Raw genomic sequence first — 23212 nt, 5'->3', positions numbered from 1 at the left:
CGAAGTGGAGTGGATTGTGGTCTAGAGTTCGTCCGAATTTGGGATTTATGTGGCACCGAGGTGGGCCACGGCTAGCCGGTCTAGCGTGACGAACGTGTCCGGGCCTTCGCAAACCCTCCTTAGATTTGGGCGGGACAACCCAGACGACCAGTTTGAGAGACACACCTGGGTCAGATTTTTTGACCGGTCAGTGACCATGCCATTTGGGGGGGGGGGGGGGGGGGGGGGACGCCCGGATGTAGATGCTCTAAGTCAGATCACACTTTGATTTGCGACACTTGACGGGCGGAGTACCATCTCCTTTGGTTGTAGGAATTCTATAGGATATGATTCTCAAAAGAAAAATTCTTGTGAAACCTTGTAGGAATGAAATTTTATTTTGTACTCTCTCCGTTCCAAAATAGACGACTCAACTTTATAGATATTAACCCTTCGCATTTTAAAGAAAGAAAACATTAGCCTTGACTCGATGAATTCTTTTTATTCTATACATCAATGCTTTTTTTACTATAGAATTTGAGATACATGTCATTTTATTTTTTATAATATTTTTATTTTTATGATATTTCTATTCTATGAACCAAACGAGACCAATATTTAGGCTTTTGTCAAGTGGTATTGGTCGCGGAGGTGGACGTCGTCACGTGGCCGGAGCGGACGAGGCTTGCCTGCTCCCGTCCGGTGCTCCCGTGCTCCGCTTTCACTCGTTCTCGATCGAACGGCTGGCCCAGTTTTCGTCTCCCACGTCCCTTTTCTGGCCCAAAAAAAAGTCGCCGTGCTCCCGTAGTCCCCTCCTTCCCCTTTCTCCTCACCTTCCGACAGCCGAGCGTGGGCAGCGGAGAGATCCAGTGAGTCAGTCGGCGCCGTTCCCGTCCCAGAGGTCGTCCCTCTCCTGCCGCAAGGCAGCCTCCGCCTCATGGTACGTTCTTGCGCCGAAGATCGGGTCTTGGGGTTGCCTGTGATGGGGACGGAGATGGTGGAGCTCGGGGCGGGGATAATGGAGGTGGTGATAGTGGAGGTCGTGGCCGCGGCGGCGGCGGCGGCGGAGGCCGCGGCGAGCGACGAGGGTGTCCCCCTTCTAGCGGCTATTCCAGGCTTGTGGCGCCGTCTTCGGTGCCGGTGGCACCATTCCCGTGCCTGCCGAGGTTGGCTTGCCCCGCTCCCTCTCTTCCTCCTCTGTACTTCTGCACAATTCAGATGTCTAGTCTGATTTCTTCGCCATTTAGTCTCTGATCTGAGCTATTTTGTATGTAACTACTGGTATTTGAGCACACAAGCACAAGGGGATATTGCAAATTAATTTGGTCCATACAGAGATTTCTTAATAGCTCAACTTTTGTTGTGCAAAATTGTAGATCGAAATTAGCTTCTACATGTCCTGGATACCTAGCTAGCTGTGTTTAAATTGACAATTAATTTATATCATTGTTCTGTGCGTACTGAAGGTGCTCAGCTTGATTTATTTTTTCTAACAAGATGGTTAATTTTAGGATGCAACAAAAGGAAAGCATAGTTTAAATGCAGTGGATTCAGTCTTGGAAAGGTCTTGCATTGCACAAAATACTAATGATGTTGTGTACTGATTGAATAAACTGAAATTTAATTAGCTAGTGGTGGTGATGTTTGCATACAGGATGAGGCCAGAAGACGGTTCAGTGAAGTGAACAAATTACTCCTTTCATCGATGCATGCAAAGTCATATTTTTGGGTTGATAGTTCATACTGATCTGCGTGACAGTGGCACTTCATTACCGCAGTGATCGACTACTGGTCTGCTTGTCAGGTTAGGCGAAAAAATGTTGTTGGTAATATGTACAGTTTATACCTGATGCAAACCAAGCCTAACTGCATCTTGGTTCACATTGCTTGTATAGCAGTATAGAAAGTAGAAATCACAATATTCCTATTAATCTCATCCAACCTGAGGGCTACCTTTGTTTTGCAACTTGTCTATAATGAGTTGACAATAATTACAACAGATGAAAAGTGGAAACGTAATTCCTGTGTTCCATTCATAGTCCTTTAAGCTATGAACAGATGGTAACACGGAAAATAAGTGAAATATGTTTAATTAATATAGATAGTATCCTTCAATCCATGGTCGTATACTCATAGTTTCTAATATAGTTGCAAGCAAATACATGAGATAAAACTCTATAACATCGATTAAGCAGGCTTCTGTTGGAAGAATGGTAGATCTTGTCCTAGCATCATCGTAGGGGTAAAGGCACCGATGGTGAGATTATTTTCTTGGAAGGATGATAGATTCTGTCCTAGCATCATCGTAGGGGTAGAGGTACCACTGGTAGGAGTCTGTTGTTGGAATAATGATAGATTTTGTGCTGGCATCATCGTAGGGTTAAAGGTACCACTAGTAGGATTCTGTAGTTGGAAGAATGGATTCTGTCCTGGCAACATCGTAGGGGTAGAGGTACCACTGGTAGGACCATATTGTGCCAAATAGGGGTATAGATGATTTGGCAGAGCTCCCAGATGACCCTATGCAAATAAATAGCAAAGCTTAGGTCGTTGAGGATTAAAAAAGGAGAAAAATTTACAAGTAGCCTTCTTATACCATTTGGGTTGGGTTGTACTGTGGTAGATACCCCGGCATTTGGTTTGTCAAAGGCATTCCAGGTTGTAGTTGTAAAGAATCGGCGGTCTTCTTTTTCTTCTTTTTTTTTGCTTTCTCCAACTCACCAACGGGTCTTGCTGATCCTGGTCCAATATTTTCTCCCAAATGACCCTATGAAGATTAATAGCAAGCTTAGCAACACTGGAGTTTGAAAATAAGAAAGTTAAGAAGGGCAGACTTCCTATATACCAATAAGATTGGGTTATACATAGGCATTTGAATTGTGAAAGGCATTTCAGGTTGTAGTTGTAAAGAATCATCTGTCTTCTTTTTCTTATTTGTTTTTGCTTTCTCCAAGGCACCAACGGGTCTTGCTGATCCTCGTACGGTCTTCTCCTTGACCTTCATACCTCTTGGCCTGCATAGCCCCTCGTTATGTTTTGAAACTCTACTAGAGTCGATGTTCGGACCTGCAACTATAAAGTTAAATGTAAGAATCAGTTTGAAAAGACTCCATGGAAGTAGTAGTATAGTATATACCTTCTGAAACAGAGGAATTACCCACATCTGGGTTTGGATCTGGATCAGTTCTATTTTTCAAGCATTTCTCCACATCTCGTGCTAGCTGCTCTGCGCATTTAGCAGCCATGTCATATGTTTCATCGGACTCTGCGGCACGAGCAGCTATGTGGATAAACATTCTGCACAAGTCTTTGTAGAAGTTAGACATTCTTGCTTTTAAATCCTCTTGCAGATTGCGATTGCTTGTTATCTCTAGCACTTTGGCATCAATTGTCCATCTATTCAATACATACTTGATATTATTAATATCAAGTATCTTTAAGCAATGAGAGCAGAGGATTCCAGCAAATTCAAATTTCTTGCAACTACAATTGACTTTCTCTTTGTTCGGGTCAAATCGGACAACATGCTCACGTTGTGTGCCATGAAATTTTACTGTATAAACCTTCTGCTCTTTGTCACTATCATCACAAAGAAATGTGTCATAGTTGAGGGTCCGAAGCACTTGCTCCTCAAACATCTTGAATATTTCTGGAGTATACGTAGTTGCAGCTTGCCTTAATACATAGCTATCTACTGCCTTCAGCTTGGGAGTAGTTTGTGACGCCTTGAAGTCACACTTCACCTCTACAAATCTTTTATCTGCAACTAGCCGCTCAAAATGCTCGAAGAAAGTAAGCATGTCATATTTAATACTAATGTACCGCTTCAGCTCATTATTCATGCTTTCACTTCTTTGGGTAGTGCTCATGTGGGCTGAGAATGTATTTCTGCCATACACTAGTGCCCATTGCTCCCTTTTCTCAAACAGCCTTTGCAGCCATGTATTGTCACGTAGACCATATCTGTCCAGCATTCTATTCCATTCATTTATAAAATCGTCTTCTTCCTCAATATCATATATACAATGCTGAAAATCAGCATTGAACTTCTTATATTCTTCAACAACCCCAGCAAGGTGCTTGCAAGCATTTTGATTCATATGCCACACGCAAAGTCTGTGCTGAGACCAAGGCAGGACTACACTGATTGCCTTGGCCATTGCTGCATCTTCATCGGTCAGGATTGTCCTTGGATGTTTCCCAGACATAGCTGTTCGAAATGTTCTAAAAAGCCAACCAAAACTTTCAGCTGTTTCATCATAGAGAAGTGTGGCACCAAAGACAGTAGTTTTCTTGTGATTATTGACCCCAACAATTAAACCAAATGGACGCCCATCATCTAGTTTCCTATATGTGGTGTCAAAGCATATAACATCACCAAATAATGCATAGTCTGAGATCATTTTTGAGTCAGCCCAAAATATATTAGTTATCAGATCATCCTTGTCAATTTGAATTGAATAGAAAAAATTGGGATCTTCTTTTACCTTCTTCTCCATGTATTCTAACCCTCCCCCGGTGTCACCTTTCTTTGTTTGCAGTGTTCTCTTAGAGTACAAACGATTTTTCATATCCTCGGGTGCAAACCCAAGATTTGGAAGTCCACATGCTTCTTTGGCCATAAGATCAATAGTTGCTTTATTCGAAATGCCTACAGACTTTGCGACCTCAGCGTTTGCTATTTGTGCTTCCGTCACTTTCCTTTGGGACCTTAAATATAAGGCCATGTCTCCAGTGGCAAGATTATGGTTGTGTGCAGCCTCAAATTCGTAGACATAATATAATCCGCTTTTCAGACTTATCTTCATATGGCCTTCACAACCACATCGTGTTTCAGGCCTACTGTAACTGAACGAATCCTCTCTCTTATCTTCTGCTCGGAATCCTGTCAATTAAAATAAGTATCTTGGTGAAACCAAAAGTAATATAACTAAAACAAAATACAAGCAGCCCATACCTTGACGGGAGCATGTAAATGTCCGTTGCTGTATGACGGAAGAATTCTTTACTTTATGTTGACTCCCTCTTCGGATGCTAAAACCGATAGCTTTTGCATACTTGTTATAAAAGGAGTAAGCTTCCTCTTCAGATAGAAATTGCATGCCAACCTTTGGTACCCTTTCATCGATGCAATCTGTTGCATTGCTAGGAGCAGTTTCATGCACATCCTATATGAGTCAGTATTCACTTTAGTTAATACTCATATGGTTGACAGTTAGATTTTTCAAAAACGGTTCACAAACAGATTACCTTTTAGTTGCCCTTGACACAAGTAATCAATTCATGTCGCAGTTTTGTAGTCTAACCATTCAGTCCTCATAATCATACTACATTTGTGTCTACATGGCCACACTACTGGAATACTACTTGTAAACTAAATTGTTGTACAACTATTTGAATCTAAATCATCTGTAAAAGATCATAATGTTGATTTTGTGAGACTAATATTGATTATGGATAAAACAACAATTAGACATCGGATTTTATTATGTACGGCAGGCCGTGAATAACAGATTCTTGTATATATAAGGTTGAAATAGCATGAACGACCTGACTAAGTTGTGAAAAACTGCTATTCCTTTTGTTCCTACATGGTTGTACAAATGTTGAAATCAGATTTGCATAGATCTTACACGATCATGATCAGTATTTTTGATTTGTTTGTCAGCAGGAGAAAGTAAGTAACCAGTTCGACAAGAAGGACAAGAACATTGAAAAGAGATCAAGAAGAATATGAGTCAGATTTCTTACTTCTGGTCCTGGAGATCCATTGACGTGTTCATGGTTCCCATGATCACTGCTTGAAGAAGCCATACGGGGCAATAATTTCCTTTGTTTAAACCTCGGATGGCTTGATATTTGCAGACTTTGCTATCTGCCTGAAATTTGTTCGTTGGATGCAGTCAGGCTCCAGATTGCAAATATCCTTCCGCCTGTGATTTAGGATATAGCGTTTGTGAGGGTTTGGCTCATACCTCGGTTTCTAAGTTGGCGCGCAAAATAGTTAGATTGGCGGACATTTTCCCTCCAGAATCAGTTGCGAGTATTACGTGAGGGAGAGAGAGAAACGGAAATACGTCGATTCCCTTTTTTTGGGCGAGAAAAGGGACGTGGGGGAGGAAAACTGGGCCAGCCGTTCGATCGATAATGAGCACGGATGGGAGCACGGGACGGGAGCAGGCAAGACTCGTCCGGCCGGAGCATGGTCGAAACCACCGCGCGTGCACCGGGACACCCGCTTCGTCTTCGCCGTGACGCCGTCCCTCACGTGTTATTGCAGTTAAAATATTCATTCAGTCAATCAAGTGATCCCAAACAACTCCACCCCATGCGCCGTCCATCGTATTCGTTGGTCCCACCTGCAGCTGCTACGACACGTCTCTCCACCAACGCCGCCGGGGTCGGGGGAGGCGACACATGCTCTCGCGTGTCACCGTCGGTTGTTCTCTGTTTGGAATTTCGCGAGCTCTCGCAGCCGAGGCAGACAGTGACGAGACTGCGACACGGAAGGGTGGAAGGCTCACTAAGATAAGGAGATCGAGCACATGGGAATCGGATTCCGGCACGCAAATCTCTCCCCCCTTTTCGCCTCCGCGCGATGGCTTCCTCGACGCCGCAGCCGCCGCCGTCCGCGGCGGTCTTTGCCGTCAACGGCCAGCGCTTCGAGCTCCGCGGTGGCGACGACCCGGGCGCCACCCTCCTCGACTTCATCCGCACCCGCACCCGCTTCACCGGCCCCAAGCTCGGCTGCGGCGAAGGTGCGCACTACCACTTTGCACTTACCCCCTCCCTCTCCTCCTAGGCAGAGGCCGTCGCCGTCGCCATTCGAGGTTAATGCGGGTTTTCATTCGGACTTGGTTGCAGGTGGGTGCGGCGCGTGCGTAGTGCTGCTCTCCACGTACGACGCGGCGGCCGACCAGGTCTCGCACGCCGCCGTGAGCTCGTGCCTGACCCTTGTGCACGGGCTCCACCACTGCGCGGTCACCACCACCGAGGGCCTCGGGAACAGCCGCGACGGGCTCCACGCCGTGCACGCGCGATTCGCGGGCTTCCACGCCTCGCAGTGCGGCTTCTGCACGCCCGGGATGTGCATGTCCCTCGCCGCCGCGCTAGCCGGCGCAGAGGGCAAGGGGTCCGGTCCGCCTCCGCGGGAGGGGTTCTCGAGGCTCACGTCGGCTGACGCGGAGCGCGCTGTCGTGGGTAACCTGTGCCGCTGCACGGGGTACCGCCCCATTGCCGACGCCTGCAAGAGCTTCGCGGCAGACGTCGATTTGGAGGACCTTGGTCTCAACTCCTTCTGGAAAAAGGGAGACGCTCATGTCGACAAATTGCCACCGTACAAGGAGGGGAGCATTGGTGCTTTCCCAGAATTTCTCAAGGCTGAGATCAGAGCCTCTCTGAGGATTGATAAGTGTATGTCGGCTACGGTAATGGCGGGAAGCGAGAGCTCTTGGCATCGACCTCGGAGTGTGGAGGAGTACTACAGGCTGATAGCTTCCGATTCAGTCGATGGAAGTGGCACAAAGGTGGTCGCAGGCAACACCTCTTCTGGTGTTTACAGGGAGGCAGAGGTGTATGATAGGTACATTGACTTGAGAGACATCCCAGAGTTGAATTCAGTATCCAAGGATTCCGAGGGTGTTCAAATTGGAGCTGCAACATCGATCTCTCGGGTTATTGAGATTTTAAGACGAGAAGGTGATGACTGCAAGGATGTCATCTTTGGTAAGATTGCTGATCACATGGAAAAGGTGTCCTCTCATTATGTTCGGAACACGGCAACCTTGGGTGGAAATTTGGTGATGGCTCAAAGGGACGAATTTCCCTCTGATATTGCAACTATTCTTCTTGCTGCTGGTTCGTCAGTGTGCATCCAGGTATCATCAGGAAAATTGAATGTCACGTTGGATGAGTTCCTGGAAATGCCACCATGTGATTACAAGACACTACTGTTAAGCATTTCTGTTCCTCATTGTACTCCTGACAATGTCTCATCAAGTGCTGGGGCTGTAAATATGACAGGAGATAAGACAGAAAGTTCACTGCTATTTGAGACATACCGAGCTGCTCTGCGCCCTCTTGGAAATGCAGTTGCTTACCTTAACTGCGCTTTCTTTGCTCAAATCTCCTCTGATGAAAGTTCAGGAAGCTTAATACTGGAAAAACTAAATTTAGCTTTTGGTGCATTTGGAACCCGACATGCTATCAGGGGTAGAGACGTTGAGAAGTACTTAGTTGGTAAACCCATTAGTGCATCAGTCCTGCTTGAAGCATGCACCGTTCTTAAGAAAAGCATTGTTCCAAAAGAAGGCACAACACATTCTGCTTACAGGTCAAGCTTGGCAGTTGCCTTTCTGTTTACTTTTCTTTACCCAATGACCAAACGAAATGTGAAGCCTGCAAGATCAGCTCGTCTAAATGGCCATGCTGCTTCTGATACCAATGGAAATCCAAATTGTCCACCCAGTGCAGATATTGACTTGTCACTTAAGGAGACCAATAGTGTGAAATCTGGTCTGCATAACAATGACCACATACTTGAATCTTGCAAGCAGATAGTTGAAATCAGTAAAGATTATCTCCCAGTTGGCATACCAGCGAAGAAAGTTGGAGCAGAACTCCAAGCCTCTGGTACGAGCTTCACATGTTTCTTGTTGTAGCCATTGGTAATCTTGAACTTAGGTAAGGGAAAAGTATATTTTTCGTCCCTGAATTCTCTCGAAAGTATAGAAATGGTCCCCCAACTCTAAAACAGGCAAATATTAGTCCCTTAACTTCTCAAACCAGATTAGTCCCTTCACACGCAAAAGCGGTTTTCATGCTGACTTGGCATGGTTTTGACCGGTCGTCACCTATGTGGCAGCCTTCTTCTTCCTTCTCATTGTAACTCAGCTGGACATTTCGTCGAGCAGTGGGCGCACACTGAGCAATAGGAGAAGGAGGTAGACGTGAAGCTTGTGTGGCTCACGGCGGTGCACGCAAAGGGTGCAGACAGCCGGGGAGCTGTGGCACTACGAGGCTCGCTAGCAGCAGGGAAACACGCAGCAGATTGGCCTTGGCGTAGGCGAGCTCCTAACACGGCGAAGTGCTGCTCGTGTTACCATCCTCGTGCTCATGGTATGCCTCCGCCATTGCTGGCGACGGTGCCGATGATGTCTCTGCGTCGCCCTGAGCCTATATCACAAACATGTGTTGCCCCAGGTTGTCTGGCGCTCTTCCTCCTCCAGCACACGTGGTTTCCATGCTCGGAGCTGGGGGCAATCGCACCGTCTTGGCGTCACTGTGGGAGGTCCCTCGGGTGGCATCATGGTCCATGGCAATGCCGGGTGCATGTCTTCTCCTCCCTTTGGGACGCCGACGTGGTGGTCACCGGAGTCTGGCTCAGCGGCACAGAGCGCCCCTGTCGCAGCACACCTCCGCCTCGTGCACCTGTCCTGGGCACCCCTGCTTGCTGTTAGCGCAGGCCGTTCCGCCGAGTAGCTTTCGGCGTGGACGACAACGACAAAGCGAGGATGTCAAGCGCTATCGCGGTCGAACTCGACGAGGCACGGGCGCGCCAGCAGGATTGAGATCCTGATGTCGCAATGTTGAGGCATGTGTTGCACGCGGTTGTGTTCATGCGCGTCACAGAGGGGAGAGCCCACTTGCACTTGCACACGCCTGCAGCATGGTGCCGCAGCTTCGCCGCTTGCTCGTGGCCACTGGCTGCCATTGCGGTTCGCCACCGGTTGTGTTGGCCAGGCTCGTCTTGCTTGTGCCGATGCAATTCGTCGACTTGTCAAAAAAATTTAAAAAATTGGCCTAGTGTTGAACGGCTCGCTCTAGCAAAGCTGCCTGAGTGAGTGGCATTGGCACTGTTCTGTATGTGCTAGCTTTGTATGCACATGTTCCTGATGCCATGAGCCACACAAGATACATGCCTACCTCATTCTCCTGTTGCTCATGCTCAGCTGAGTTAAAATGGGAAGGAAAAAGATTGCCACACAGGTGACGGGTCAAAACCATGTGGTGTCAGCATGCAAACCGCTTTTGGCGCATGAAGGGACTAAACTATGCCGGTTTGAAGAGTTGAGGGACTAAGGTTTGCCGGTTTTGGAGTTGAGGGGCCATTTCTATACTTTCGAGAGAGTTTAGGGACAAAAAATATACCTTTCCCTATTTATATAGATAACTTAGCAGTTTTTTTATGCAGCATGTTGTTTTTCTTGCTAGTGTTGTTTACTGACATGGTTTATCTTCCTTTCTTCCATCTTATCTATACATTGATGATTCCTTTCTTAACATTTCTTTCAAGTTTATTTATGTGTCTATTTTAATCAGTGGAAGTTACATACTCTCATCTTGCATAAAGTATACTGTAGTGCTGATAACAGAAACATTATGTATAGGTGAGGCTGTATATGTGGATGACATCCCTTCTCCAGAGGGCTGCCTTTATGGAGCATTTGTATATAGTACAAAGCCTTTAGCTCATGTGAATAGCATAGAGCTCGACCCTTCTCTCGAGCAGCTGAAAACTGTGGCAGTTATCACTGTTAAGGATATTCCAAAGGGGGGTGGCAATTTTGGGGCCAACACTATATTTGGACCTGAACCTCTGTTTGGCGATCCACTTACTCAGTGTGCTGGGGAACCTCTTGGTATCGTGGTATGGCTTTTGCTCTGATGGTTTGGATTTGAAGAAATCTGCAACAGTTTTCAACAAAAAGAAAAAATATGTATCCTTTAATGAAGTTTATATTTCTGACAACATGAGTTAACGTTAAATCCAGCTATTACTGAAGATTTTAGCATTTTTAGGTTGCAGAAACACGAAATTTTGCCAATATAGCTGCCAAACGAGCTGTAGTCAACTACAGCACAGAAACTTTGGATAGCCCAGTTTTATCGATAGAGGAGGCAGTTAGAAGATGCAGTTATTTTGAAACCCCACCATTTCTTCTTCCGCAAAATGTTGGTGATTTTTCCAAAGGGATGGAAGAAGCCGATCAGAAGATCTACTCAGCTGAGGTACACCTCATATAATTTTTAATGCTAAGTTGAATCTTCTTGATACCCATCCAAAGTCTGTGGATGAACTGATTCTTATGTCAGGTAAAGAGTTTCAGCTTGGGCTAACATTAGTATTCATTGGTCGCATGTACACCTGTTATATGAGATGGTTCTGTGGCAGACTGGTAGGTGTTTGGCCCATGAAGAGTGATGAACTCGTAATTTGATATTTACTACACCTGTTCACTATTATAAGATGTTCTGGATATTTCAATATGGACTACATATGGACTGAAATGAGTGAACAAACACACTGAAACATGTCTACATGCATCCGATTTAGAAAAAAGTGAGAACATCTTATAATAGTGAATCGAGAGAGTAGCTAAGTACTTGTGCATTGCTACGGAATAGCTATTAAATATGCACAATCACCATTGATTATAAAGGGTTGTTTCATACAAGTACCTGATGAAAGCTTGCCTAAGATTATCAGCATATACAGCTTCAACGACGGTCTGGCGGCAACAGAGCTTGAAGGCTCGGCGCTTGGCAGACCTGATCTGCGCGGCGGAAGCTATGCGGCCTTGTGCTCCTCGTTGGCGACGCACGCGACCTCGGCACGTGCCCTGGCCCGCCTTGCAGTTGTACCTCATAGGTGTATGGATGCCGCAGGTTTCCCGCCTCGTGCGCGTACCCCCTGCGCAGCCGCTCAAGCCGTGGCCACGCCTCCCGTGTGTCGCTGCTACCCGTGGCAGCCGTGGCAGTGGTGAGATCCCCCAGCTTCTGATGTAACCGCTGGGCTGCGAAACCTCATGCAGGTCTGCTGGCATGGTGGTTTGTAAGGCCTTGTACAATGCGAGGTGCTTAGAAAAATAAACCCGTTTTTCTTGAGCACCGGTGCTTATTTGTAGAGGGTAGACGCTTAATTAGGCACCCCTCCTGTAGAGATAAGCACTGATGCTTGAGAAAAACTCGATTTATTTTACTAAGCATCTTCCTAAGCATCTTGCATTGTGCAAGGCCTAAACAGACAATGAGGATGTCCCCGATTAGCATGCATAAAGTGGGAGTTGTGGGTAGGAAGAGGAAATAGCTTTTTTTTAGAGACGTGGAAATATTGGATCGCATCCTGGTTTATTCTCAGCAGAGACATGCGGGGGGGATGGGAGACATGCGAAGACAAATGTTAAGAGGGTACACTTACCAAAGGAAACACGGTAACCACTGTAAAAAAAAGGAAGCATGGTAAAAACGGAAACGTCTCTGGGGTATGGATAAGGAAACAAATCGGTGTGCATGGAAAATGACAAGACTATCAGTAAGGGGGAAGATCGGTGGAAGGGGGATCGGTGGGGAATAAACCAAGACAAAAGGGGAGGCTTCACCAACCTATATACAGACACCAGCTCCCCTTTAATAGTAAAAGATATAGTAAAGATTATTTATTGCTGCAATGCTGAATCACCCTTAGTGCCCCTAGAGTACAACAACAACAACAACAAAACCTTTAGTCCCAAACAAGTTGGGGTAGGCTAGAGGTGAAACCCATAAGATCTCGCGACCAACTCATGGCTCTGGCACATGGATAGCAAGCTTCCACGCACCCCTGTCCATAGCTAGTTCTTTGGTGAGCCACCACACCCGGGTTCCGATGTGGCGCGTCGCTGAGAGGGTTACGCCCCAACGGAAATCTTTTGGGTTTCATCTCCATAAGAGTGGCTGAGTTTTTACGTTGGCTCGCCAAGCCTATCACAACCCTCCTCCTTTACCCGAGCTTGGGACCGGATATGTTGAGACAACATAGGCGGAGTTTTAGTGCCCCTAGAGTAGTTTACATTAAATGGATGTTGCAAGTGTGCCTCCCTTTTATGTTCCCTTTTCCTCTGATTTGTGTCTCCCTACTTGTGGGTTGTTTCCTTGTCTAACCTTTCAATCTCGACCCCCACAATTATTGAACAATTGACATATCACCCCCCACCCCCCTGATAGGTGGTTAGTCCTTTCTTATGTACTCCCTCTGATAAAAAGAAGTGTCCTGGTTTTAGTTCAAATTTGCACTAAAACCACGACACTTTTTTTGGATCGGAGGGACTATCTTTTTATAAGATTCGGTTATTCTTTATATATCTTTGATATTGTCGCATTGTGCTACAAACACTTGGTGCAGGTGAAGCTTAACTCACAGTATTACTTTTACATGGAAACACAAACTGCTCTAGCCATACCTGATGAGGATAATTGCATGGTAGTGTATAGCTCAAGTCAGTGCCCTGAGGCAGCACAAAATAACATTGCAACATGCCTCGGTTTACCTTGTCACAATGTTCGTGTTATCACTAGAAGAGTTGGTGGTGGCTTCGGAGGAAAAGCTGTTAGATCATTACCAGTAAGTGTCGATACCATCATTTCTTACAGCTTTTGAAATGCTGCAGACCATGTCTTATTTTTGTCAGATTATGCTTAGCACTTTCTGTGAAGTACAAATGGTAAATCAGCTAAGTGCTGTTGCATGTTCAACTCTGCTGTGTTTACCAACTATCAGTTGTGCTTTAAAATGCAGACGCTGTGATCCTGAAATTTTGAGTATCCTCGCACCCAAATAAGAACATAGAACATCTGCACATATCTTCACCTTATAAGCATAACATACAGATTGCTTCAGCTGTAACACAACTAAAAGCGTATTGTTTCCTCTTGTGACATTGTTACACTGAATATTGAAGCCGAATTGTCTCTTTTAACAAGATTCACTCTGATCTAGCCATTTTCTTAATGACATACTTCATGTGAAGTTTTCAAGTGCTACATATAGGAGGAGGCAGGGGTGGCTGCAGTCTTGCTGCTAAAGTGCTAAAAACTTGAAGACCATACTCATTTAAACATTGTTAAGTTCGGTGCTTCATGAGCCTTTTAATCTGCAGTTTTGTTTAACAGTTTATTGAATTACATAAAGAACGGAACACTTATTATATGTATGTTAATTATAGGTGGCGGCGGCCTGTGCACTTGCAGCATTTAAGTTGCGTCGTCCTGTTCGAATGTATCTTGATCGCAAGACTGACATGATAATGACTGGAGGTCGGCATCCCATGAAAATATGCTATTCGATAGGATTCAAATCAGATGGGAAGGTCACAGGATTGCATGTAGATTTGTTCATAAATGCAGGAATGACCATGGACATTAGCCCAATTATTCCTCATAATTTCATAGAGGCACTGAAGAAATATAATTGGGGTACCTTTTCATATGATGCAAAGATTTGCAAAACAAACATTTCAACACGGTCTGCAATGCGGGGCCCTGGAGAAGTGCAAGGTTCTTATGTTGCTGAAGCTATTATTGAGCATGTCGCGTCAGTTCTCTCTACTGATGCTAATTTGGTAAGGCAGAGAAATATTCACACAGTGGAGAGCCTTGCTTTGTTTCACAGTGAGTGTCTGGAAAATGCCTTGGGGTATACACTTCCCTCTATCTGTAATCAGTTGACTGCATCAGCAAATTACCAATATCGTTCAGAAATAATCCAGACCTTTAACAAAACCAGCCAGTGGAAAAAGAGGGGACTTTCTTTTGTTCCGATAGTGCATAAAGTGTTATCTCGACCGACACCTGGAAAGGTGTCTATTCTTAACGATGGATCCATTGTTGTTGAAGTTGGAGGCATTGAGTTAGGCCAGGGACTTTGGACAAAAGTGAAGCAGATGGCAGCATTTGGTCTTGGACAGTTGTGGGCTGATCGAAGCCAAGACCTGTTGGAAAGAGTACGAGTTATTCAAGCAGACACGTTAAGTGTGGTACAGGGAGGGTGGACCACAGGGAGTACCACATCAGAATGCAGCTGTGAAGCAGTTCGACTTGCCTGCAATATCATGGTTGACAGGCTGAAATCACTCAAGGAGCAATTGCAAGAAAAGCATGGCAAAGTTTCATGGGATGGACTAATTTCACAGGTATTGATAAGATGATAACTTCAGTTAATAGCAACTATTATCAGGATGTTATTGTGTTGTTCTCACAAAAATTAGTCATACGTAGAAATTTGTGCATCATTGTCTTCTATAGTTATGTGTGCCCAATTACATTACTCAGTAATGTAGTCAATGACCTTAAGGTGTCGCGACGTTCCGTTGTGCAGGCAAAAATGGCTGGTGTGGATTTGTCAGCAAGAGAATATTACATTCCTGGGGCTTCTGGTTCATACCTAAACTACGGAGCTGCTGCTAGTGAGGTATCCTTACAACTTAGTTTACTTTAGTTGTTTAGTTTCAGATATGCCAGTAAGCTGCTGCTATAGATGTACAAATTTGAAATACACACGCCTTTGCATACATTAAGATATTCATAGCGGGAATTTACAGGCAGAGATTGATCTTCTCACGGGAGCAACTACAGTTTTGCGCAGTGATCTTATATATGACTGTGGCCAGAGCTTAAATCCTGCTGTGGACATGGGGCAGGTGGGTATAATTTGTCTCACTCTACTCTAACCTGTGTATATTTGTTAACTTTCCAAAGATGCATCTTCGAGTCATTTCAGGTAGCAGGTCATCAATTAATTACAATGTAGTTTCATGGGATGCTACAGACCTACATTATTTGTGTTTTATGCTATCTTCTAGTATTGGTTTACTGTCTAGTGCATTGATTGCTCATTTCTTTAAGTCCACAGAGATGGACATAGAAACCCATTTCATTCTGATGTTGATTTGCATTAATGGTGTTTTAATATCTTTTGTTGCTGTCCTATTATGGCACTTCAGGTGGAAGGGGCCTTTGTTCAGGGAATTGGTTATTTCATGAGTGAGGAATATGTGACCAATACGGATGGGCTGGTTGTCTCGGACGGGACTTGGACATACAAGATCCCAACCGTGGACACCATCCCTAAACAGTTTAATGTTGAGCTGCGCAACAGTGGATTCCACAAGAAGAGAGTGCTGTCTTCAAAAGGTATTCGGTTTCTCCCCTGTTGTGACATCTATGGGCATATAACAAACGGATAGTTGTATTTTGCTTTCTAGGCTCCTAGCAGGGATAAGATGGTATTAAGTTAAAAAAAAAAGAACATTTGGTAGAGATCGTTTATGATTTATTTATCTTTTGCCTTGTTGACTTGGTGTTTGTCACAGCATCTGGGGAGCCGCCTTTGCTCCTTGCAGCTTCAGTTCACTGCGCAACAAGGGATGCAATTGCCGCAGCAAGGAAGGAACTCCACTGTTGTGGGTCTGGACCGTCTTCACCTTCGTTCTTTGAGTTGGAAGTTCCGGCAATCATGCCTGTGGTGAAGGAGCTGTGTGGCTTGGACAATGTGGAGAAGTATTTGGAAACTCTAGTGGGTTCCAAATAAATACAGACGAATTTCACATTTGGCAAAGTAAATTATAATGATAGCATTATAAGGTATACTTCTTGCATAGTACTCTGGGCATACTAGAAGGTACTGATCCATTTGTTAACGCATGTACAATTCGACTATAACAGAATTTTGTTTGGTTGTGCCACATTTGTTCGATAATTTCATTCAGGCACGGACTTACAGTACATAGTTCTTAGGTAACGTTTTGTACTTCCTCTGTTCCTAAATATTTGTCTTTTTAGAGATTTCAAATGGACTATCACATACGAACGTATATAGAGTTATAGACATATTTTAGAGTGTAGATTCATTGATTTTGCTCCGTATGTAGTCACTTGTTGAAATCTCTAGAAAGACAAATATTTAGAAACGGAGGGAGTACTAGACTGATGGATGGATACACGGTATTTGTGACTCAAATAGGCAAAACGATGAGAGTAAACAAATGGAAGATGTATACTTGGAGCATAATGAGACATGGTCATGGGACCTCCCTATTTGTGTAATGTAATGTAATGTGATTCATAGTTTGATAATGTTTTTTTTCAGAAAAAGCAAGGTTAAAATGTAGTCTTTCGGTTTACCATCCGTGGATGCTCCGTTCTTAAATATAAGATGTTTTGGTAGTTGAAATTGAACTGCCAAAACATCTTATATTTAGGAAAAGAGGGACTAATTTTATTTAGGAACAGAGGGAGTATAATTTTATTGAGATAGTTGAAATTGAACTGCCAAAACATCTTATATTTAGGAACAGAGGGACTATAATTTTATTTAGGAACAGAGGGGGTATAATTTTATTGAGACTGATAGAGCGCAACGAGATAATAGAAAAAATCATGATGCTAGGAGGTGCATACATCATATAATTCAACCTGTGATGGTCAAGAAAGAAAGAAAAAGAAAATTCATCACAATGCCAGGTCTCATTAGTAAGGTATAAAGCGCAGAACATAGGTAGAGAGTACAAGATATATACTGACGCAAGTGTCGCTGCTGGGTCAATCAGTGAAGACCAGAGCTTTCATTTTCTTTTCTTTTCTTTTTTCTTCTTTTTACCGGGGAGAAGGGAGTTTTTATTGCACTGTCACAGTGCTACAATTAAGAGGCCACAAATCCTCAATACAAGGTGGAATCGAGTGTACTCACATAGCTGTGGTTCTCTCGGTGCGGCTATAATTGGCCAACCGATCTGCAACACTATTCTCCCTCCTACTCATCAACTCCTTGATCTCCAGGATTAACTGACCATACGCTGATCTTATGAGACCATTGCTAGATAGAACTGAAAGAGCTTCAGCCGAGTCCGACTGCACTACCACCGGGTAGAGATATGCAGCGGAATTCCAGCTACAAAGAACATGTTAGCAGATGCATAACGAAAGGACCAGGGGAGCAAACATGTTCAATGGGTTCATTTTATTTTTCTGGGCGTTTATATTGTTACACTCAAGCTGTATATGTATATAGAGAGAGTTCTGTACCGCACACAGAAACGTGTGCACGTACCCAGATCAGAAATTATTCGCGTTACAACCATAAGATCACAGCAAGTGTCAACAAGTCAAAGATTTCCAGAAGATCAGGGTGCAGTAACAAGATCATCTTCCTTGGACTTGGCCTTGCCACTCGCTTCCACTATCTGTACAGGCTTCTTCTCTTCAGTGGTCATTCCCTCTTCGAGCTCCTTCAGCTGCCTTAGGATGTCTTCCTTTTCAGCATGTAGGTCTTGTAACTTTGCGTCGATCTTCTCCAGCTTCTTCTTAAGCTTTGCTGGATCGTCGGTCTTCTCCTTGCCGCCCTTGTCTTTCTTCTTCTCTTTGTCTTTCTTCTTACCTTCTTCCTCCCCATCCTCACCATCCTTCTTTTTCTTCTTAGTTTCTTCCTTGTCGGTCTTATCTTTCTTCTTCTCCTTCGCTTCTTTGTCCTTCTTACCTTCTTCCTTCTCATCATCGCCATCCTTCTTCTTGCCTTCCCCCTTCTTGTCGGTTTTATCTTTCTTCTTGTCCTTCTTCTCTGTATCTTTCTTGTTACCTTGTTCGTCCTTGTCACCGATTTCCTTATGTTCATCTTGCTTCTTCGCACTGTCTCTCTTTCTTTTATCCTTTGCTTTGTCCGTGCCATCCTTCTTCTCTTCAGAAGCATCAGTTTCTTTCTTCGCCGACTCATTATCTTGTAGCTTGATTTCTCTTGCCTGACCCACTTCTACATGCTTCTTCTTGTTCTCATGTTCCTCCTTCTCTTTGTCTTTCTCTTGTTTTTCATCGCTTTCATCCTTCTTCTTTGCCTTGTCCTTATCCTTCTTTTTGTTCTTGGGGCTACTGTCATCTGCATCAGCTCCAGTCTCCTTGACGCTAATTTTATCCTTCTCTTTGCTCTCGCTCTTCTTATCTTTCCCTTTCTTGGCCTTCTCCTTTTCTGAGCCTTCGCCATCTTCTTTCTTTTTCTCATCCTTCTCCTTTCTATCCTTCTTACTAGTCTTCCCGTCATCTTCATGCTTCTCTAACTTCTTTTCCTTCTTACCATCTTCATGTTTCTCTGCCTTATTTTCCTTCTTCTTACTCGCCTTCTGATCGTCTTCATGTTCATCTACATGCTTCTCTGACTTGTTTTTCCCTTCTTTTTTGGTTTCCTTAACTTTGCCTGCAGACTTTGAACCATCACTGGACACCTCTTCCTTCTCCACAACCTTGGCGTCGATTTCTATCTCGATCTCCTTCTCGTCCTCCTCATTCACCGAGGACTTGTCCTTACTCTTAATCTTGAGATGTAACTCATCCTTCGACTTCTTCTCTACCTCCATATCTAATTCGAGATGGGCTAGCAATAACCTCCAAGAACCAGAATGACCTGCATTTACAACGTTCTGTCACTATCAATTCAATTCGCTACATGATGGAGAATCATATAGTCTGTTCAACCAACAACTGCGCCAAGGCTATCGGTGATTTCAGGGATGAGCAAATGGAACCAAAGCCACAGGGTTGACGAACCATAGGCTACATAGACACATTCCAATCAGCATAAAATGCAACGCTAGAATATACTAGGAAATATATACTATACTTATATGAAGGGAAAGGCAAAAACGGAGCAACTAGCTGACGAACTGTACTGTCATATACTCCTACTGGAGAGTAGAAACTAGACAGAGTGAAAATATATAAATTAAGTACAGCTAACTTGTGCACCAAGATCGCAAGGCTGATACATGCACACATTAGGGGAACCGCATAGAACTGACACGATAACATGATAGTAATACCCGAGAGCTAATGATGATAAATTTCCTCTAAGATCCGCATAAGCTTGGTTGGAGGTAGCAAAGAACAAGATAAAGAAAATGACCTATGCCAAGGTCCACGGATCCGATCCAATCAGGTTGTGCCCGGCGCCGGTCGAGCTGCGACCTCCTCGGACGGCGAGGTAATCAAATCTGGCGCTTCGTTTCGGAGGTCGCGCAGCAGAGTGGGCTACCGACGGTATGCGTGGTCGCGCGCTCTCGTGGGTACAGCTTGCTGAGTGGTGGAGTAGAGTGGGTCAGCTCAGATTCGAGGGGAGCAGGAGCGGGTGAGGTTAGAGAAGAGAAGCACACAAGGGGAAGAAGAAGAAGAAATAAGAAGGGAAGTGGAGATCAGCCGCGTCCCGGGCGCTGGTACAAGGGAAAGCGACGCGCGGGTGCGGCGTGGTGGCCGCGTGGCCGACGTCGGCACTCACTTTGCCCTTCTCAGACAAGTGTGAACATGTTAAGGCCCCAGTTTGGTTTTAACAAGTCATCTGACTTATAAGTCAGGTGACCCCTGTTTGGTTTTAATAAGTCACTTGACTTATAAGTCAGGTGACTTAAAACCAGTGATTTATAAGTCACGTTGGTTTAATTGTCATCTGATTTATAAGTCATCTGATTATATTTTTTTATTTTGTTTTTTATGTAAAGGTGATAGGACCCACGTAAAAAGGGTGACTTATAAATGCTGAGTATAATGTTTATTAAGAAAGACAAGATAGATTGGAATTTGTTCTGACTTGTCTTATACTTCAAGTATATGATTGTACTTCTATATATGCCCATGAGGCTCAAGCAATACAACAACTATTTCATCAATTCTCTCTTCCTTCTAACATGATATCTATTGCAAGTCAATTCTAAACCCTAGCCGCCGCCGCTTATGCACTTGTGTGCCGCCCTCAGGGCGGTCGGCCTCCATGACCGCCGCCAGGGACCGCGCGCCGCTCGTACCTAGGGTTCGTCCGTCGACCGTGTTGGTCGGCTGCCCTAAAGAGTCTTTTTTTCTCAGCCCTCATTCCGGGTTTTTTCGTTCTCTCATCGGTCATTTTGATCGGCGTTTTCTTTTTGGTTTTTCGATCTTTGCTTGATCAGTTTGCGTCGCCCGCCACCGCCATTGACATCCCGTGCCTCTACTCCGACACCGGCGTGACCGACTGGTTACTTCACCGACCCGGTGGCCTCGCGTGACAGGCGATCCCTCAAGGCTGTCGTCCGCGCGCCGGCTCGCCCGTCGTCCTGCGTCGGTCGTCATCGCTCTGCTCCGACCGGGACACCTGCATCGCCTATATCCGGCAGCCTCGCGCCATGCGGCGGCCAATCATAACCCCCGCTTGCGCGTCGGCCTGCCAATTGATCCACTCCACCCGTCTCCGCCGTGTCTGCATGGCGGCACTGCGGGTTGCCTCGCCGGCCTCGTCCCTGGTTGCATCAGGCCCGTCAGCTGCCTTGAGCTCGGGCGCCGCTGCTCCATTGGTCGCTCAGGCCTCACTGCCCTGGCGCCGGCATTACTTTGGTGGCCCGGGTACCGTTGCTGACGTGCTCGTTCGCACGTCGTCCCACGCCGTCCATCGTCGCCAAGTCCATTTCGGACTCCGCCGTCACCCCATCTCCACCGAGCGGCGTCCCCGACCTCGCGCGCAATCGGATTGATCACCCGCCCGCAACCGCGATTCGCTTCATCCACGTCGTGCGACCGACCTGGCCCGTCGGTTGCGCTCGCCTCCGCAGGCCTCGTGAAGACGGTCTCGAGTTTAGCGCGTCCCTCTATCGATCAAGCAACAGGCTGCCGCTACGTCGCCTCATCAGGCCGCAGTGATGTCGCCCCGTGGTTCTTCTCCCGGCTGCACCGACCTGCGTCACCGCTGCGTCGCCCGTTCAGACCGTAGTGCCGCGGCCCGCGGTCCCCCGCCGCCCCGGGGCCGTCCGCTCCAAGCCGTCCCCGTGGCTGTACCGACCCTCGCTCCGCCGCTGCGTCGTCCCGTCGGGTCGTAGCGAGCGTGCCACGCGGTCCACGCCGCCGTCCCAAGGTCGTCCCCGTGGTTGCACCGACCTGCACTCCGCCGCTGCACTGCCCCTTCGGGCTGGAGCGCCGCGGCTCGCGGTCCCTACGACCGCCCCGAGGTCTTCCGCCGTCGCCCTGACCTACCCGCCGCCGCTGCATCGCTCCTTTGGGTCGTAGCGTCGCGGCCCACGGGCCACCGCCGTCCCTGCGCGTCGACTTCTCATGGTATGCGTCGCGCCGCCTCCCTTGGCGCGGGAACACCATCATCCGCGCAGGTCTTCGTCACGCTGTTGGGTTCTCCTCGCCTACTTCGAGCACCGCCGCCGCGCTCCTAACCTAGCCGTCGCCGCCACCGTCAGGCCGCCGCCGCCGCTCTACTTTGGTCGCCGCCGCGGCTACCCCCGTAGCCGCCGCCCGTCCACGTCATTCGTCTTCGTCCAACACCAGCCCGTCGCCAGCGTCGCCGTCATCTACCCCGACCACTTCGTCTACTCCGACAACCGCGGGTGACATCGGCCCCGCGCCGATTGGCGCCGCAACCATCGTCGAGTTCTTCTCTATTGGCCCCTCCGACTTCTTCGACATGGCGTACAGCTCGTGCAGGTCCCTCGTCTACGCATGCTCGGTGCTGGCAACACCGATGCGTGCCTTCGTCCACGACGTGTCCCCGGGCCTGGCAAGCTTGGTGCGACGCTTCATCAACTTCGTCTTCGTCCGTCTACGCATGCCCGGTGCTGGCAACACCGGTGCGTGTCTTTGTCCACGACGTGTCCCCGGGCTTGGCAAACCCGTCGCGACGCGTCGTCAACAACATCTTCATCCGGCGCACCACTACTTCGACACCACTGCGCCCATGCTAACTCGGCGCCCCCTTGCGCCCGCGGCTCCACGGCGACTTCCTCGACACCGACTACCCCGACTTGACATCGACCACGTCATTCTTCGCATGGCTACCTCAACCACAGCTCCACCACATACGTTCTCGGCTACATCGACAAACGGCACAAAGGGCTACCGCCTTGCTTGAGCAACCTCGTCGGTTTCTACTCCACCCAAGACTTCCGCGATGCGTCGACCGTTACGACTGTGTGGGGGGGTGTCCATCGGCTTGCCTTCGAATTCTTCTCCAGTCTCACTGTCCGCGTCACTACCGTTGTGATTGCGGGGGGGGGGGGGGGGAGCTGTTGAGTATAATGTTTATTAAGAAAGACGAGATAGACTAGGATTTGTTCTGGCTTGTCTTGTACTCCAAGTAGATGATTGTACTCCTATATATATGCCCACGAGGCTCAAGCAATACAACAACTATTCCACCAATTCTCTCTCTCCCTTCTAACAATAAGTTTTAAGTTAGGATGGAGCAACTTATGATTTATAAGTTGGGGTGACTTATAAGTTGGGCCTGTTTGGCACTTTTTGACTTATAAGTTGGTGACTTATTTGGAACCAAACAGGCCCTAAGTACTAGTATATGTAATCGTAATTGTTTGGTAGAAATGCATGTGATGACACATGCTTTGTTTGGTAGCCTGCATATGATAAGACATGCTGAACTTAGACTGTATGTAAGGTAGCCTGCACTGATGAT

At 46.4% G+C, this 23212-nt stretch overlaps 2 protein-coding genes across 3 annotated transcripts; one reads left to right on the top strand and one right to left on the bottom strand.

Moving 5' to 3' along the window:
- Positions 1–782: 782 nt before the first annotated feature.
- On the top strand, positions 783–16518 carry LOC123188694 (indole-3-acetaldehyde oxidase). Of its 2 annotated transcripts, XM_044600923.1 has the most exons (12): positions 783–1145; positions 1634–1783; positions 5651–6737; positions 6844–8610; positions 10368–10627; positions 10780–10989; positions 13142–13360; positions 13962–14927; positions 15113–15205; positions 15336–15434; positions 15738–15927; positions 16107–16518. In XM_044600923.1, exons 3-12 carry the CDS (start codon positions 6578–6580, stop codon positions 16322–16324), a joined length of 4182 nt encoding a protein of 1393 aa, XP_044456858.1. In that variant the 5' UTR covers positions 783–1145; positions 1634–1783; positions 5651–6577; the 3' UTR covers positions 16325–16518. The 2 variants fall into 2 exon arrangements, with proteins under 2 accessions (XP_044456858.1, XP_044456859.1); XM_044600924.1 differs by lacking the exon at positions 1634–1783.
- Positions 16519–17735: 1217 nt separating this feature from the next.
- Positions 17736–19972, bottom strand: LOC123188693 (high mobility group nucleosome-binding domain-containing protein 5). The gene is made up of 2 exons (XM_044600922.1): positions 19682–19972; positions 17736–19183 (listed from the first exon to the last, which is right to left on the bottom strand). The coding sequence occupies exon 2, from the start codon at positions 19134–19136 to the stop codon at positions 17916–17918; it is 1221 nt and encodes a 406-aa protein (XP_044456857.1). The 5' UTR covers positions 19137–19183; positions 19682–19972; the 3' UTR covers positions 17736–17915.
- Between the last annotated feature and the right edge of the window lie 3240 nt (positions 19973–23212).

Source organism: Triticum aestivum, chromosome 2A (genome assembly GCF_018294505.1).
Source record: "Triticum aestivum cultivar Chinese Spring chromosome 2A, IWGSC CS RefSeq v2.1, whole genome shotgun sequence".
NCBI classification, from domain to species: domain Eukaryota; kingdom Viridiplantae; phylum Streptophyta; class Magnoliopsida; order Poales; family Poaceae; genus Triticum; species Triticum aestivum.
This window is presented reverse-complemented; position numbering and strand designations above follow the sequence as displayed.

Coding starts and splice junctions, on each gene's coding strand:
- LOC123188694 (XM_044600924.1), top strand. CDS start 6,578: ATGGCTTCCTCGACGCCGCAGCCGCCGCCGTCCGCGGCGGTCTTTGCC. Junction 8,611..10,367: donor AGCAGAACTCCAAGCCTCTG/GTACGAGCTTCA, acceptor CATTATGTATAG/GTGAGGCTGTATATGTGGAT. Junction 10,628..10,779: donor GGGAACCTCTTGGTATCGTG/GTATGGCTTTTG, acceptor TAGCATTTTTAG/GTTGCAGAAACACGAAATTT.
- LOC123188693 (XM_044600922.1), bottom strand. CDS start 19,136: ATGGAGGTAGAGAAGAAGTCGAAGGATGAGTTACATCTCAAGATTAAG.